The 13260-nt window shown below is 34.8% G+C and overlaps 1 protein-coding gene across 1 annotated transcript in view; it reads left to right on the forward strand.

The window, feature by feature from the left end:
• LOC129760719 (tyrosine-protein phosphatase 99A-like) overlaps window positions 1–13260 on the forward strand; it is a 352268-nt gene that overhangs the window by 227929 nt on the left and 111079 nt on the right. Inside the window, exon 7 of the mRNA XM_055758409.1 lies at window positions 1646–1992. Within this exon, the coding sequence (XP_055614384.1) occupies window positions 1646–1992 (347 nt within the window). The remainder of the gene's footprint in view (window positions 1–1645; window positions 1993–13260) is intronic.

A 13260-nucleotide genomic window follows, 5' to 3' on the forward strand; every position in this document is an offset into this window, starting at 1 on the left:
GTCAAAATTGTCAAAATTGTCAAAATTGTCAAAATTGTCAAAATTGTCAAAATTGTCAAAATTGTCAAAATTGTCAAAATTGTCAAAATTGTCAAAATTGTCAAAATTGTCAAAATTGTCAAAATTGTCAAAATTGTCAAAATTTTCAAAATTTTCAAAATTGTCAAAATTGTCAAAATTGTCAAAATTGTCAAAATTGTCAAAATTGTCAAAATTGTCAAAATTGTCAAAATTGTCAAAATTGTCAAAATTGTCAAAATTGTCAAAATTATCAAAATTGTCAAAATTGTCAAAATTGTCAAAATTGTCAAAATTGTCAAAATTGTCAAAATTGTCAAAATTGTCAAAATTGTCAAAATTGTCAAAATTGTCAAAATTGTCAAAATTGTCAAAATTGTCAAAATTGTCAAAATTTTCAAAATTGAATTGTCAAAATTGTCAAAATTTTTAAAATTTTCAAAATTGTCAATATTGTCAAGATTGTCAAAATAGTCAAAATTGATTTTTAACATAGGTACCATACTTGAAATCGATCAGCCGTAATTTTCGTGTGTAATTAGTTGGTCGAACTTAATTGAGACTTCGAGCCAATAGAACAAGACTTCCAGCATCTCACAAACCTAGTCATTCATTCATTGACTATTGCCAATAGCGGCTTGTAAATTCCCTTAAATCCTATTTATACCAGCAGCTTGAAGCTTTTGAAACCCGAAAATCCTCCCATTCACACCGGGAATTATGCCGGAAAAGCAAAATACCGCAAGCTGGGACGCCAACGTTGTTGCTTGATGCTGCTGTAATCAATACTCAAAAGCGCCCATATATTCCGAAGATTTTCCCCTCCATCAAAGCTTTAACCGAAATTCTTGGTTGCGTGCCAGTGGCGGAATTCGGGTGATGCGTGGAATTTTTTTCAGAAGTCCTGAAGTTATTTCTTCAAGTTTCAACATTGTTTGACATTTATTTTAGACTTAACTTTTTTTTTATTCCAATCCACTAACGACTATTCCGTAGATGCATTGACGAAAAAAAATTGCTGTGAGATTTGAACCCCGACACTCAAGGTGCCACGCAAGCATGATTCCATTAAGCCACTCCTTCTAAGTTTCTCAGTGGTGGTTGGTTTTCGTGGCCGCTTTTTTGGCTAGATCCCTTATGATTTCCCACATTTAATTTAGAAATGGCTGATTCTATTGAAAAGCCACATAAAAGGCACTTGAAATTTCCCTCCGTACCATCCAAGTTCGGTAATGGGTTCATTGAAATCACTCGATATAATTATCTCTTGATAAATTGAAATTATGGAAGATTTCATTTTAATAAATACGAAACTTTTGATTGCTACCACTCCCGCCCTCTTACGTCAGGCAATCCTTAGACAAGATAAGGGAGTTAAAACTCTGACTAAATATATTTTGTGAGCCCTCGTCCTAAATTTGCCCCTTTATCCGACCGACTCCAGGCAACAATAACCTTAAGAAACCTAACCAATTGCACCATTATCAGCCGAACCGCATACTAATAAAGATCTCTTCCTGTTCTTGCTCTTCTTCCTTTATTCTGTGTGCCCTCATGCCGGAAAACAACCGCAAAAACCAAACTCATCCTCGTTGAAAACATTGAAAATCCCCCATACACCCAAAAGCCCCGACCGGCAAACCGGTAACGACGATAGCCCACAACACTTCCGCCACGTCGCTGTACATCTCCTGGAAACCGCCGGCGCCGGAGACGATACTCGGGGAATTCCTCGGTTACCGGATTACGTACCGATCCCGGGACCATCGCCAGCAACAGCAACAACATCAAGAACAACAGCATCATAATCGTCAGCAGCACGACAACGAAGAATCGGAACAACAGCAACATCAACAAGTACTGCTGCTTGAGGAGCAACATCATCTTCATCACCATCAACATGAGCTGGAACATCGGCACGGCGAATTCCACGAGGAAGTTCAGGAGATTTACATCCGTGACAGCACCGTGGAGGTGAGTTTTGCATTCAAGTTTTCCTCTAAAGGGTTCCGAGAAATTATTATCGCTTAATATTGTTTTGGGTGAAGACTCTTTTGGCAAGGGCTTCAATAAATTAGACCGTCGGATTGTAACGCAAAATTTGCAACTACATCGCTGATTTATTGTGATGTGTTATCATCTTCTCTTTTTTAACGGGGAGTTCCAATACAAAATCAACGTATTATACAACGCAACCCAGACTACCTTTTAAGCGATTTTTATTAAATTTATTTTGACACTGGACAAAGATTTGTTGTAATAAATGACCTCTTCCATATTTTTTATTTTTAAAAGTGGAGGCGTTTTTTTAAGTGACACCATGAACGGGTGATCACAATGTCGTAAAATTTGGTACCCGAGTGATTCTAGGCCAAGGATGGTCCGAACAACAAACTGAAAATTCTGAGACTAAGAAAGAAGGGGCGCCCATACAAAACGCACCTAAAATAAGAAACAACTCAAACAGTTGTTAGTTGATTTTCATAAAAATTGGTTCACGAGCATGGAAACAGAGGCTCCCATACAAAATTTAAAAAAAATATCATCAGACCTCTCACGTTTTTTTTCAATACAATCAACTTTCATGTTTGCCAAATTTCATGAAAAGTACTTGAGAATGTTTGAGCTTTGTCGTTTCAATGCAATGATTCATCTTTTTATGTCCAAACTTGAAGGCATTACAGAGCTTCAGTTCAGTTGTAATCTAAGGTGGACCCCCCATTTTTAAGTTAGGTGGTTCTTTTTATCCTATAATACATCTCTTTATTCAAAAATAATCCCTAATTCTTTAAATTTGATAAAAAAAACACTTCATAATTGATGATCGTTGAGTTTTGTTGTTATTTATATTGATTTTGTTGTACATTTTCCCTCCAAAAATGGGTTTGGATTCATTAGGTGAATATAACATCTCGTTATGTCAAAGTTTGTATGTGTTTCTATTTTGATGAAAATTTTTCAAAAATTGTATAAGTTGTATCGAATTTAATGTTGATTTTGCCAGAGACCGCTATAGCGCGCTACCCAAACTTCAAATATGGTGATTAATTCAGTAGCATAATTTTGTTATGTAATATCGTGGCAATTTAACCCTCCAAATGACCCGAAGCGAAAATTCAAACATCCCTATCATTATTCCAACAAACTGAAGATCTGAGATTTTTTTGGGTCCAATCATGTTGTATGGAAATGAAAACCGAATGAACGAGAAAAATGTTAAATTTGAATTAAGAAAATCGGTTCATTGAGAAATGAGAAACAGCGAAGCAAAGACAAAATTGGATGTCTTTGTTTTAAGTAAGATTTTTTTCTACCAGACAATCCAGGATAAACGTAAAAATTTTCATCGAACCAACTCTTATTTATATATCGTCGGATAGATGTATTCTGGAAAATTCTATAAATTAAAGATGCACTCAAATACTGCAAAGCTGTCAGGAATTATAAGCAATTTTACAATAAAATTAGTTTTGGAACCTTTTTCATTCGGAATCAACTACAGACAACCTGGTAAAAAAATTCGCTTTATTTTGAAATATTTAGAAACTAGAATAAAAATCGATCAACATTTGTTGCTACGGAAATGACATCAAACTGCAGGTTAATAAAAATCAATACAAAATTGTTCGAGTTGACTCGTATTTTACGTTGGTTATGTATTGGAGCCTTCCTTTCCTCAAATGGTTTCAATTAGTCGTCCAATTTTACCAAACTTAAATGTTAACCAATTTCTATAAAAAGCATTAAAAATAGTTCTACATGAATCGAGATTCATGATGATTTTGTATGGTAGCTCCCCGGTTTAAGAATGGAAAAGTCACTCAATACTTCGAATCATCTTTTCGTTGAATATCTCGCTAAAGTATCTTATTTCAAGGATATCACAAAAAAAAATCGATAAGTTTTAATGTTTTACAAATGAGTTTAAAGATGGAACCCACCGTATCAGAAGTGTGAAAGTTGTATGCAGATTTTGTATGGGAGCCTCCACTTCTGAAAGTAGCGAGTTCTTCAAACTGTTATAGATAAAAAAAAACCAAAAACTCACGGTACGTGGTGGTGTTATAAAAAAATCTTTACAATTCTATCAGCACAAATTTATATGGGATCCCTCTCCGCTACAAAGTGGGAATAGTTATTCAAAACAGTCAATCTGTTTTTAGTGTAAAAACATGGTTGTGTAAAAAGTCCGAACAAAACTGCCGAAGGTCATTCAGCCGATGGACGTTAGGCCGAATGGGCTATCTGGCCGAACAGGCCACAAGACCGAATGGGTTATTCGGCCGACGGTTATCCAGCCGAATACTGTTAGGCCGAAAGGACGCAAAGCCGAAAGGATGTTTGGCCGAATGGTCACTAGGCCGAATGGTCATAAGGCCGAATGGTTACTAGACCGAATGGTCATCAGGCCGAATGGTCATTAAGCCGAATGGTCGCAAGGCCAAATGGTCGCAAGGCCGAAAGGTCGCAAGACCGAAAGGTCGCAAGACCGAAAGGTCGCAAGACCGAAAGGTCGCAGGACCGAAAGGTCGCAAGACCGAAAGGTCGCAAGGCCGAAAGGTCGCAAGGCCGAATGGTCGCAAGGCCGAATGGTCGTAAGGTCGAATGATCGTCACTTGGCTGAATGGTCTTCTACATTTGTCTGCAAGCTAGGCCGAATGGTCATGAGGCCGAATGGCTGTTAGGCTGAATGGACGGTAGGCCGAATGCTCATAAGACCGAATGGTCATTAAACCGAACGGTCACAACGCGGAATGGTTATTAGACTGAATGGTCGAAAAGCCGAATGGACGATAGGCCGTGGTCGCAAAGCCGAATGGTCGAATCCGGCCTTGTATCCATTCGGCCTGATGACCATTCGGCCTGATGACTATTCGGCCTAATGACCATTCGGCCTTGCGACCATTCGGCCATACATTCAAGAAAGCGATAATAGGCCTAGCATAAATTCGGCCCAACGACCATTCAACTACCATTCGGCCATACGACCATTCGGCCTATCGTCCATTCTGCCTTACGACCATTCGTCCTAATGACCATTCGGCCTAACGGTTTTTCGGCCTTACGATCACTCGACCTTACGACCATTCGGCCTAATGACCATTCGGCCTAATGACCATTCGGCCTTATGACCATTCGGCCTTATGGCCATTCGGCCTTATGGCCATTCAGCCAAATGACCATTCGGCCTAACGACCATTCGGCCTAGTAATCATTCGTCCTTACGACCATTCGGCCTAACATCCATTCGGCCAAATAATATTCGGCCAAATAACCTTCGGCCTAATGTCCCATTCGGCCTTTTGTCCTATTCGGCCGAACATCCGTCGGCCTTTTAACCCATTCGGCCTAGCGACCTTCGGCCTAACATCTTTCGGCCTAACGACCATCCGGCCCTCGATTTTATATGGGAGCTCCCAATTATAAAAGCGATAATGACAAAAATGACAAAAATGACAAAAATGACAAAAATGACAAAAATGACAAAAATGACAAAAATGACAAAAATGACAAAAATGACAAAAATGACAAAAATGACAAAAATGACAAAAATGACAAAAATGACAAAAATGACAAAAATGACAAAAATGACAAAAATGACAAAAATGACAAAAATGACAAAAATGACAAAAATGACAAAAATGACAAAAATGACAAAAATGACAAAAATGACAAAAATGACAAAAATGACAAAAATGACAAAAATGACAAAAATGACAAAAATGACAAAAATGACAAAAATGACAAAAATGACAAAAATGACAAAAATGACAAAAATGACAAAAATGACAAAAATGACAAAAATGACAAAAATGACAAAAAATGGCATAAATGACAAAATTGACAAAAGTGACAAAAATTAGAAAAATGACAAAAATGACAAAAATGACAAAAAATGGCATAAATGAGTTAAATTACCAAAATGTTAAAAATTGCTAATCTTTTAATATTAGTCTTGTTCATAGAAAATACACAGAAATGACCATAAAATTTTTATGAAAATGACTAAATTTCATCAAAAATCAAATTTATCAGAAATTTCACAAACTTCACATAATTCAAAGAATCATATTGAAATCATTAAATACCTTAAAATACAAAACTTTTATGGGGTCACTGACCAAATATTTTATTTTTTCTTGTTTTTCATTAAGGGATTCTACTGAACAGAATGTGAGCCAAAGCAACACAAATGACCCAAATATGACTCATAAATCACACAAAATTGTCATCGAATAACAACAAAAATGGCACAAAAGTGTCACAACTCTAACATAAAAATGATACAAAAGTGAACAATAATGACACACAAATGACAAAAGCAACATAATAATTATTATGAAAACGATGACCAAAAATATAGAATTATTGACGGCGCATTCTTTTTCGTGTTTTTATTTTTCACGGTTGCCATACAAACGATTCCACATCTTATTTGGAGAAAATATGTACAGTAGAAATTTTCCAGAAAGCTTGGCTGAATTACATAGTTGTACGTATTGAAATTGAACAAAAAAAATCTTTTTCAAAGTAAATATAAACGATTTAACCAAAATTCATATAATGTAGCAAACTTATTAAGAATCATTGTTCTAAAACAAATTCGTTTAATTGTCTTCAAAACATTCCCCTAGAACCAGAAACGATCAATCATTTTAACTGATGATTCCCCCTTCCAATTCTCGAAGCAATTTGAAGGTACAATGCCGGAGACTTCCTCGAACTCCTTTCGTTCCAAACTCCTGGGAACGGGAGGCGGCTTTCCGAAACCGAAACCGTTAGTCATCTGAGAAATTTATGCCTTTCGCCTAGACTGATTCATAAATATCGCTTAAAATTAATCTGCCATTCCGAGTTTTTGCTCCCGGTTGCTGCCCTTCATAGGGTGGCGAGGAAAATTTTATTGCTGCCGCATTACTTGCTGGCTGGCTAGAGTCGGACCAATCTTACCGCGAAATAATAAAACACAACTCGGGGGAAAAGTTTTTCTTTTTTGATTTTCGTTGCATTTGGGAGGCACAGCTTACACCAACACCAACCACAAAAAGTGTTTTGAAAATTTAATCAAAATTATTTTAATTTTTTTGTCTTAGATTTTTTTTCCTTGAAACGAATGTATATTTTTAAAATTCTGTGTATACTTAATAATGATTTTCAACGTACGGAAAATAATGAAAGGATTTTGTCCCCATTTTTAAGCCTTTCCGGTATTTTTTCTTGTGTCCTCGGTGAGAGAAGCTGCCGACCAGAAAAAAAGTATTCTCTCTGCGGCTTTTCGTGTGCCATCTGCCAGATGGGAAAACTTTATGTGTGGCTACAAGACTTTCTACTTTCGGGGCTCGTATTCTGATTTAGTGGGACGAACAACGTGTGGTACGTGTACTGAAATACATACATATAAAAGCAGTCGAGCACCTTTCAGAGAAGGATCGGCAGGGTTGAAAATCAGAGCCCTTTTTCCTAAAAGTTTCTAGCTTGAAGAGCGTTCAAGAAACTTCTGGAGAAGGGTGGAATAAGGCGGAAAAGGGTTACATTATCATACATGGCACCTGGTAATCTGAACTATTTATGGGCTCTTATTTCATCACGCTGAACCTCCATCACCATTCCAAAGGACCTGTGCCGTTTGGGTTGGGTAATAGTTTTGTTCCCCTTCAAATAGCTCTCTCGATAATTCATTCATCAAGAAATGGTGACATCTCCACAGTCGAGACTGATAAATAAAGTAATATACCAATTTGAAAAAAAATAAAAGTTCAAAGCACTCAAGATGCTATCAACGAGATAAAAAGTTCAAAAGTTCAAATGTTCAAAATTTCAAAAGTTCAAAAGTTCAAAATTTCAAAAGTTGAAAAGTTCAAAAGGTAAAAAGTTGAAAAGTTCGAAAGTTCAAAAGTTGAAAAGTTCAAAAGTTCAAAAGTTGAAAAGTTCAAAAGTTGAAAAGTTCAAAAGTTCAAAAGTTCAAAAGTTCAAAAGTTCAAAAGTTCAAAAGTTCAAAAGTTCAAAAGTTCAAAAGTTCAAAAGTTCAAAAGTTCAAAAGTTCAAAAGTTCAAAAGTTCAAAAGTTCAAACCACACAAAAAATAACAAAAATTAAGCAAAAATAAATAATAAAAAAGGAAATTAAAAACGACACAAAAATACGCTGGAATAATATAAAAAGGCACAAATTGTCAAAATTGTCTATATTGTCAAATGTGTCAAAATTGTCAAAATTGTAAAAATCGTCAAAATTGTCAAAATTGTCAAAATTGTCAAAATTGTCAAATTATCAAAATTGTCAAAATTGTCAAAATTGTCAAAATTGTCAAAATTGTCAAAATTGTCAAAATTGTCAAAATTGTCAAAATTGTCAAAATTGTCAAAATTGTCAAAATTGTCAAAATTGTCAAAATTGTCAAAATTGTCAAAATTGTCAAAATTGTCAAAATTGTCAAAATTGTCAAAATTGTCAAAATTGTCAAAATTGTCAAAATTGTCAAAATTGTCAAAATTGTCAAAATTGTCAAAATTGTCAAAATTGTCAAAATTGTCAAAATTGTCAAAATTGTCAAAATTGTCAAAATTTTCAAAATTGTCAAAATTGTCAAAATTGTCAAAATTGTCAAAATAGTCAAAATTGTCAAATTGTCAAAATTGTCAAAATTGTCAAAATTGTCAAAATTTTCAAAATTGTCAAAATTGTCAAAATTGTCAAAATTGTCAAAATTGTCAAAATTGTCAAAATTGTCAAGCTTTGGATCTGCCACTGGCAGAACAAGAAACCGTTGAATTTAAGGAAGTGCGGAAAGTTGTGAAAACACAAATCACACATAAATGGCAGATGGAGTGGCACAGAAATTTAAATAATAAACTACGTGAAGTGAAGAACACTGTTCTACCGTACAAATCAGTGTTCTCAGGAAAAAGGAGAGACGACGTTATTTTAGCCCGCCTGCGGATCGGACATACACTGCTCACCCACGCGTTCCTATTGGATAGAGTCGATTGCCCATTATGCCCGAGATGTAACGAAACTCTAACTGTTAAGCACATCATCGTAAACTGCCCACAACTAGAAGAGGAACGGAGAAAGCATGGCATCCCATGAAACCTACGCGAAGCATTATCAGACGACAGCGATATGGCGGAAAAAGTGATAAAATATTTAAAAACCCTCAAATTGTATGAAAAAATTTAAAAATGTATTGTAATTTTCGAAACAGTTTATGGACCTGAATGATAAAAAAGGTCCCTAATAAAAAAAAAAAAAAAAAAAAAAAAAAAAATTGTCAAAATTGTCAAAATTGTCAAAATTGTCAAAATTGTCAAAATTGTCAAAATTGTCAAAATTGTCAAAATTGTCAAAATTGTCAAAATTGTCAAAATTGTCAAAATTGTCAAAATTGTCAAAATTGTCAAAATTGTCAAAATTGTCAAAATTGTCAAAATTGTCAAAATGTCAAAATTGTCAAAATTGTCAAAATTGTCAAAATTGTCAAAATTGTCAAAATTGTCAAAATTGTCAAAATTGTCAAAATTGTCAAAATTGTCAAAATTGTCAAAATTGTCAAAATTGTCAAAATTGTCAAAATTGTCAAAATTGTCAAAATTGTCTAAATTATCAAAATTGTCAAAATTGTCAAAATTGTCAAAATTGTCAAAATTGTCAAAATTGTCAAAATTGTCAAAATTGTCAAAATTGTCAAAATTGTCAAAATTGTCAAAACTGTCAAATTTGTGAAAATGACGGATAAAAAGTTGGTTTATAAATAAGTAAAAAATAAGCTGTTGATTATTTTCAGAAGGCCTTATTTGGAAAGAGACAAATTTCGAAGTTTTAAAATCGAAAAGCTAAAAAATCGATAAGTTCAAATTAAAAACAATATTAGGATAATTATTATAAAATTGGAGAATTAAAAAAAAATTATGGAATCATGGTGCAAGAAAAAAAAAAACGGACACTACCTAACACAAAAATGAAATCTTCTAGAAGCAAGCTTAAAACCTTTAACACACTAACAATCAAGGTTTTCAAAAACAAATCTATGTTTTTGTGAAAAAAAATCTGACAATCTGTGGCTTTCCCCAAAATTTCTGTAATGGATTTCTGTAATGTTATTTCCTTTTATTTAATTGAAAAGTCATAAAAATTTGGGTCTTTTTACTTTTTACTTGATACAAATCTATTTACATTATAAAATTTATCAATTTAAAGCTAGAAATCCTTAAATTACATTGATCTAAAAAGCGATAATTTTGAAAATATGTAGAAAATCTGTGAAATCTGTGAATATTTCCAAAATTCTGTGTTCTGTGACACAGATTCTGTGATGAAATTTTGCTCAAAATTCTTTGAAATCGAAGATTTTTCCGTGATTTCGGCAACCATGCTAACAATACCTATATATATAATTAATCAAAAAAGAATACTTATTATTAAAAAAATTAGAAAAAAAAATGAACGAATATCTTTTACTTCAAAAATAAAATTACATAAATTTGAAGTTGGTATCGTAAGGCGTGAAAACGAAATAAACTCCACTAAACATAAATAACTCGAGAGTCTCTCAGAAAAGTATGATTCACTAATAAAACATAAAAAAACTTATGAAATTATGCCAAAAAATAGCTTACGCAAAAAAAGTCTTTTTTTTATTCAAAATCCGCACAACAACATTAAAAAATGTCGAAAAACTCAATATTGAATCTGACACAAAAATAACAAATACTTAAACGTCATAGAAGTTGTTTAAAGTTAAATAACGATAATAGATTCAATTATTTTTATTTTTTTCTCACGGTCGCCATATACATCCAAAGTGAAAAAGGTGAAAACAGGAATCTGTTCTGCAACTATCCAAATGATTTAGGAGAGAAAAGTTCAAGATTTCAAAAGATTTGCATTGAAAAGTTGAAATCCTGTTGTTTTTTGGCTTTTGATTAAAACATCAAAATGGACAAGGATTAGATGAGAGATTTTAACAAGCTTTTCCATGCTCCAAAGCATGAGTTTGTTAGCATAAACATATAACCAACATAAGAAACAATAGGAGAAGCAATTTGGCAGAACATAACCGAGCTCTGATTCTCGCTCGGTATTCTCGCAGCAAATGCGGAATAAATATTAAAGTTTCATAACACACAATCATACATCAGGCTAAAACGGGCTAAACTTTTCGACCTGAGCCATGCTGCAAACACGTAAGCTGAATCTGCTGAAATGCTAATTACCACCGAGGAGTATAGAGTCTGATTCTAGAAACCGTATCGTTCCGGCCATGGACATGTACCCAGAAGGGTTGGCTTCAGCACAATAATGGCAACCTACCAAGCTCCGAAACTGGTAAGAGTTTCTGAACAACTTTAACCCCTACATGTAGGCAATTAGCAGCAGCAGCAACAGAAAACTTCAGCTGAAAGATAAAGACCGGGCAATGTCGGCTATATTTAGGAGCACCAATTCCGTTTGAATCCGGCTGGCTGGACCCGGGAACAATATGCGGGATAATTATGATTTAAATTTGTCATGCATCTTCTAGACTTCCAGGTTTGTGCTAATTGTGTTTATGTATTAATGGGCACGAAAATGCAGTAGTGTATACTTGAACACAAGAAGGACCGGCGAATTGAAAATACCCATTCAGATCATTCCCATTCAGAAATGAATTTCCTTCTGTCTGTCTGTCTGTCTGTCTATCTGTTCCCTATAGACTCGGAAACTACTGAGTCGATTTGCGTGAAACTTGGCAGGTGGGGGTATTGGAGTATTGTTTTAGACCCCTCCCTCTCTCATGAAGGGGGGAAAAGGCCTCCCAAACAAGGACATTTTTTTGCATAACTCGAGAACCAATCAAGCAAATGGTATCAAATTTGGTATGGGTTGATATTTGAGAACGGGGAATATTTCTTTGAATATTAGGTACCCCTCCCTTCTCTCAGTAAGGTGGTAGAAAGGGGGAGGGGGGCTACTTTACAATTTTTCATATAACTCGAAAACTAATCAAGATATTGGAACCAAATTTGGCATGGGAGGGTATTTGGATACGAAAAATATTGCTATGATTATTTAAGACCCCTCCCTCTTTCAAGTAGAGAGATACAAAGGGGAGAGGGGGCCTCTTTTATATATTTTTTTCATAACTCAAAAAATTATTTAGCAAATGGAACCAAATTTGGCATGGGCGGGTATTTGGGAATGCTACATGATCTAATGATTGTTTGAGACCTCTTCCTTCTTCCAGCGGTGAGAAAGGAAAGATGGAGGGGAGTTTCATGCATTTTTTTTCGCATAACTCGAGAACTACCACAGCAAATGGAACCAAATTTGGCATGGAACGAAATTTGGGAACGAGAAATGGTTCTATGGTCCCTTACAATTTTCAGTATAACTGGACAGTTGATCGAGCAAATGGAACCATATTTGGCATGTGAGTGTATTTGGATACGAGAAATGTTTCTATTGTAAATTGAAGCCCCACCTTTTTTCAGCGGATAGACGGAAAGGGGGGCTACCATACAAATTTTTTGCATAACTCGAGAATTAATCGATCCAATGAAACCAAATTTGGCATCTAATAGTATTTGAGTACGAAAAATACTTTTATGAATATTAAGTTCTCACCCCTCCATTCAATGGGGAGAACGGAAGGAGGGATGGTACTTCCTTTCAAGTGTATGCATAACACAAGAATTTACTACAAAAATAAAACCAAATTTGGCATGGGATGGTATTTCAATATGAGAAACTTTTATATGTGAAACAAATCCTTTCTTGCAGTAGTAGGAGGATAGAACGGGGATTATTGGAAGGGAAAAGGTAAGCTCATATTTAACTTTTTTTGTTTACAAAATCCGAGAAATGGGCTTTACATAGAAAATCATTTTGGTATGATTCTATGGTTATCTGACACACCATCCTCCTTTCAGTGATTAGGTGAGTAGGAGAAGGGAGGTGAGCCCAATACAATTTTGTTAGCATAAGTTTTAAAGTTATTCTAACGAAGACAATAAATGGAAACAAATATGGCATGGAAAGGTATTTGGTTACGAGATATGTTTCTACGATCGTTATAGACCCTTACGCTTTACAGTGTAGAGAGGGGAAAAGGAGGGGGCTTCATATAAATTTTGTTGAAAAGCTTAAAAACTTTTCAACCAATGGAACTATATTTGATATAAGAGGATTTTTGGGCTCGAAAAAATGGGTATGATTATTAAATACAACGACCTACATCCAGAAGGGGGTAAAGGGAAGGACAGGG

This window comes from Uranotaenia lowii, chromosome 1 (assembly GCF_029784155.1).
Source record: "Uranotaenia lowii strain MFRU-FL chromosome 1, ASM2978415v1, whole genome shotgun sequence".
Taxonomy (NCBI): Eukaryota; Metazoa; Arthropoda; class Insecta; order Diptera; family Culicidae; genus Uranotaenia; species Uranotaenia lowii.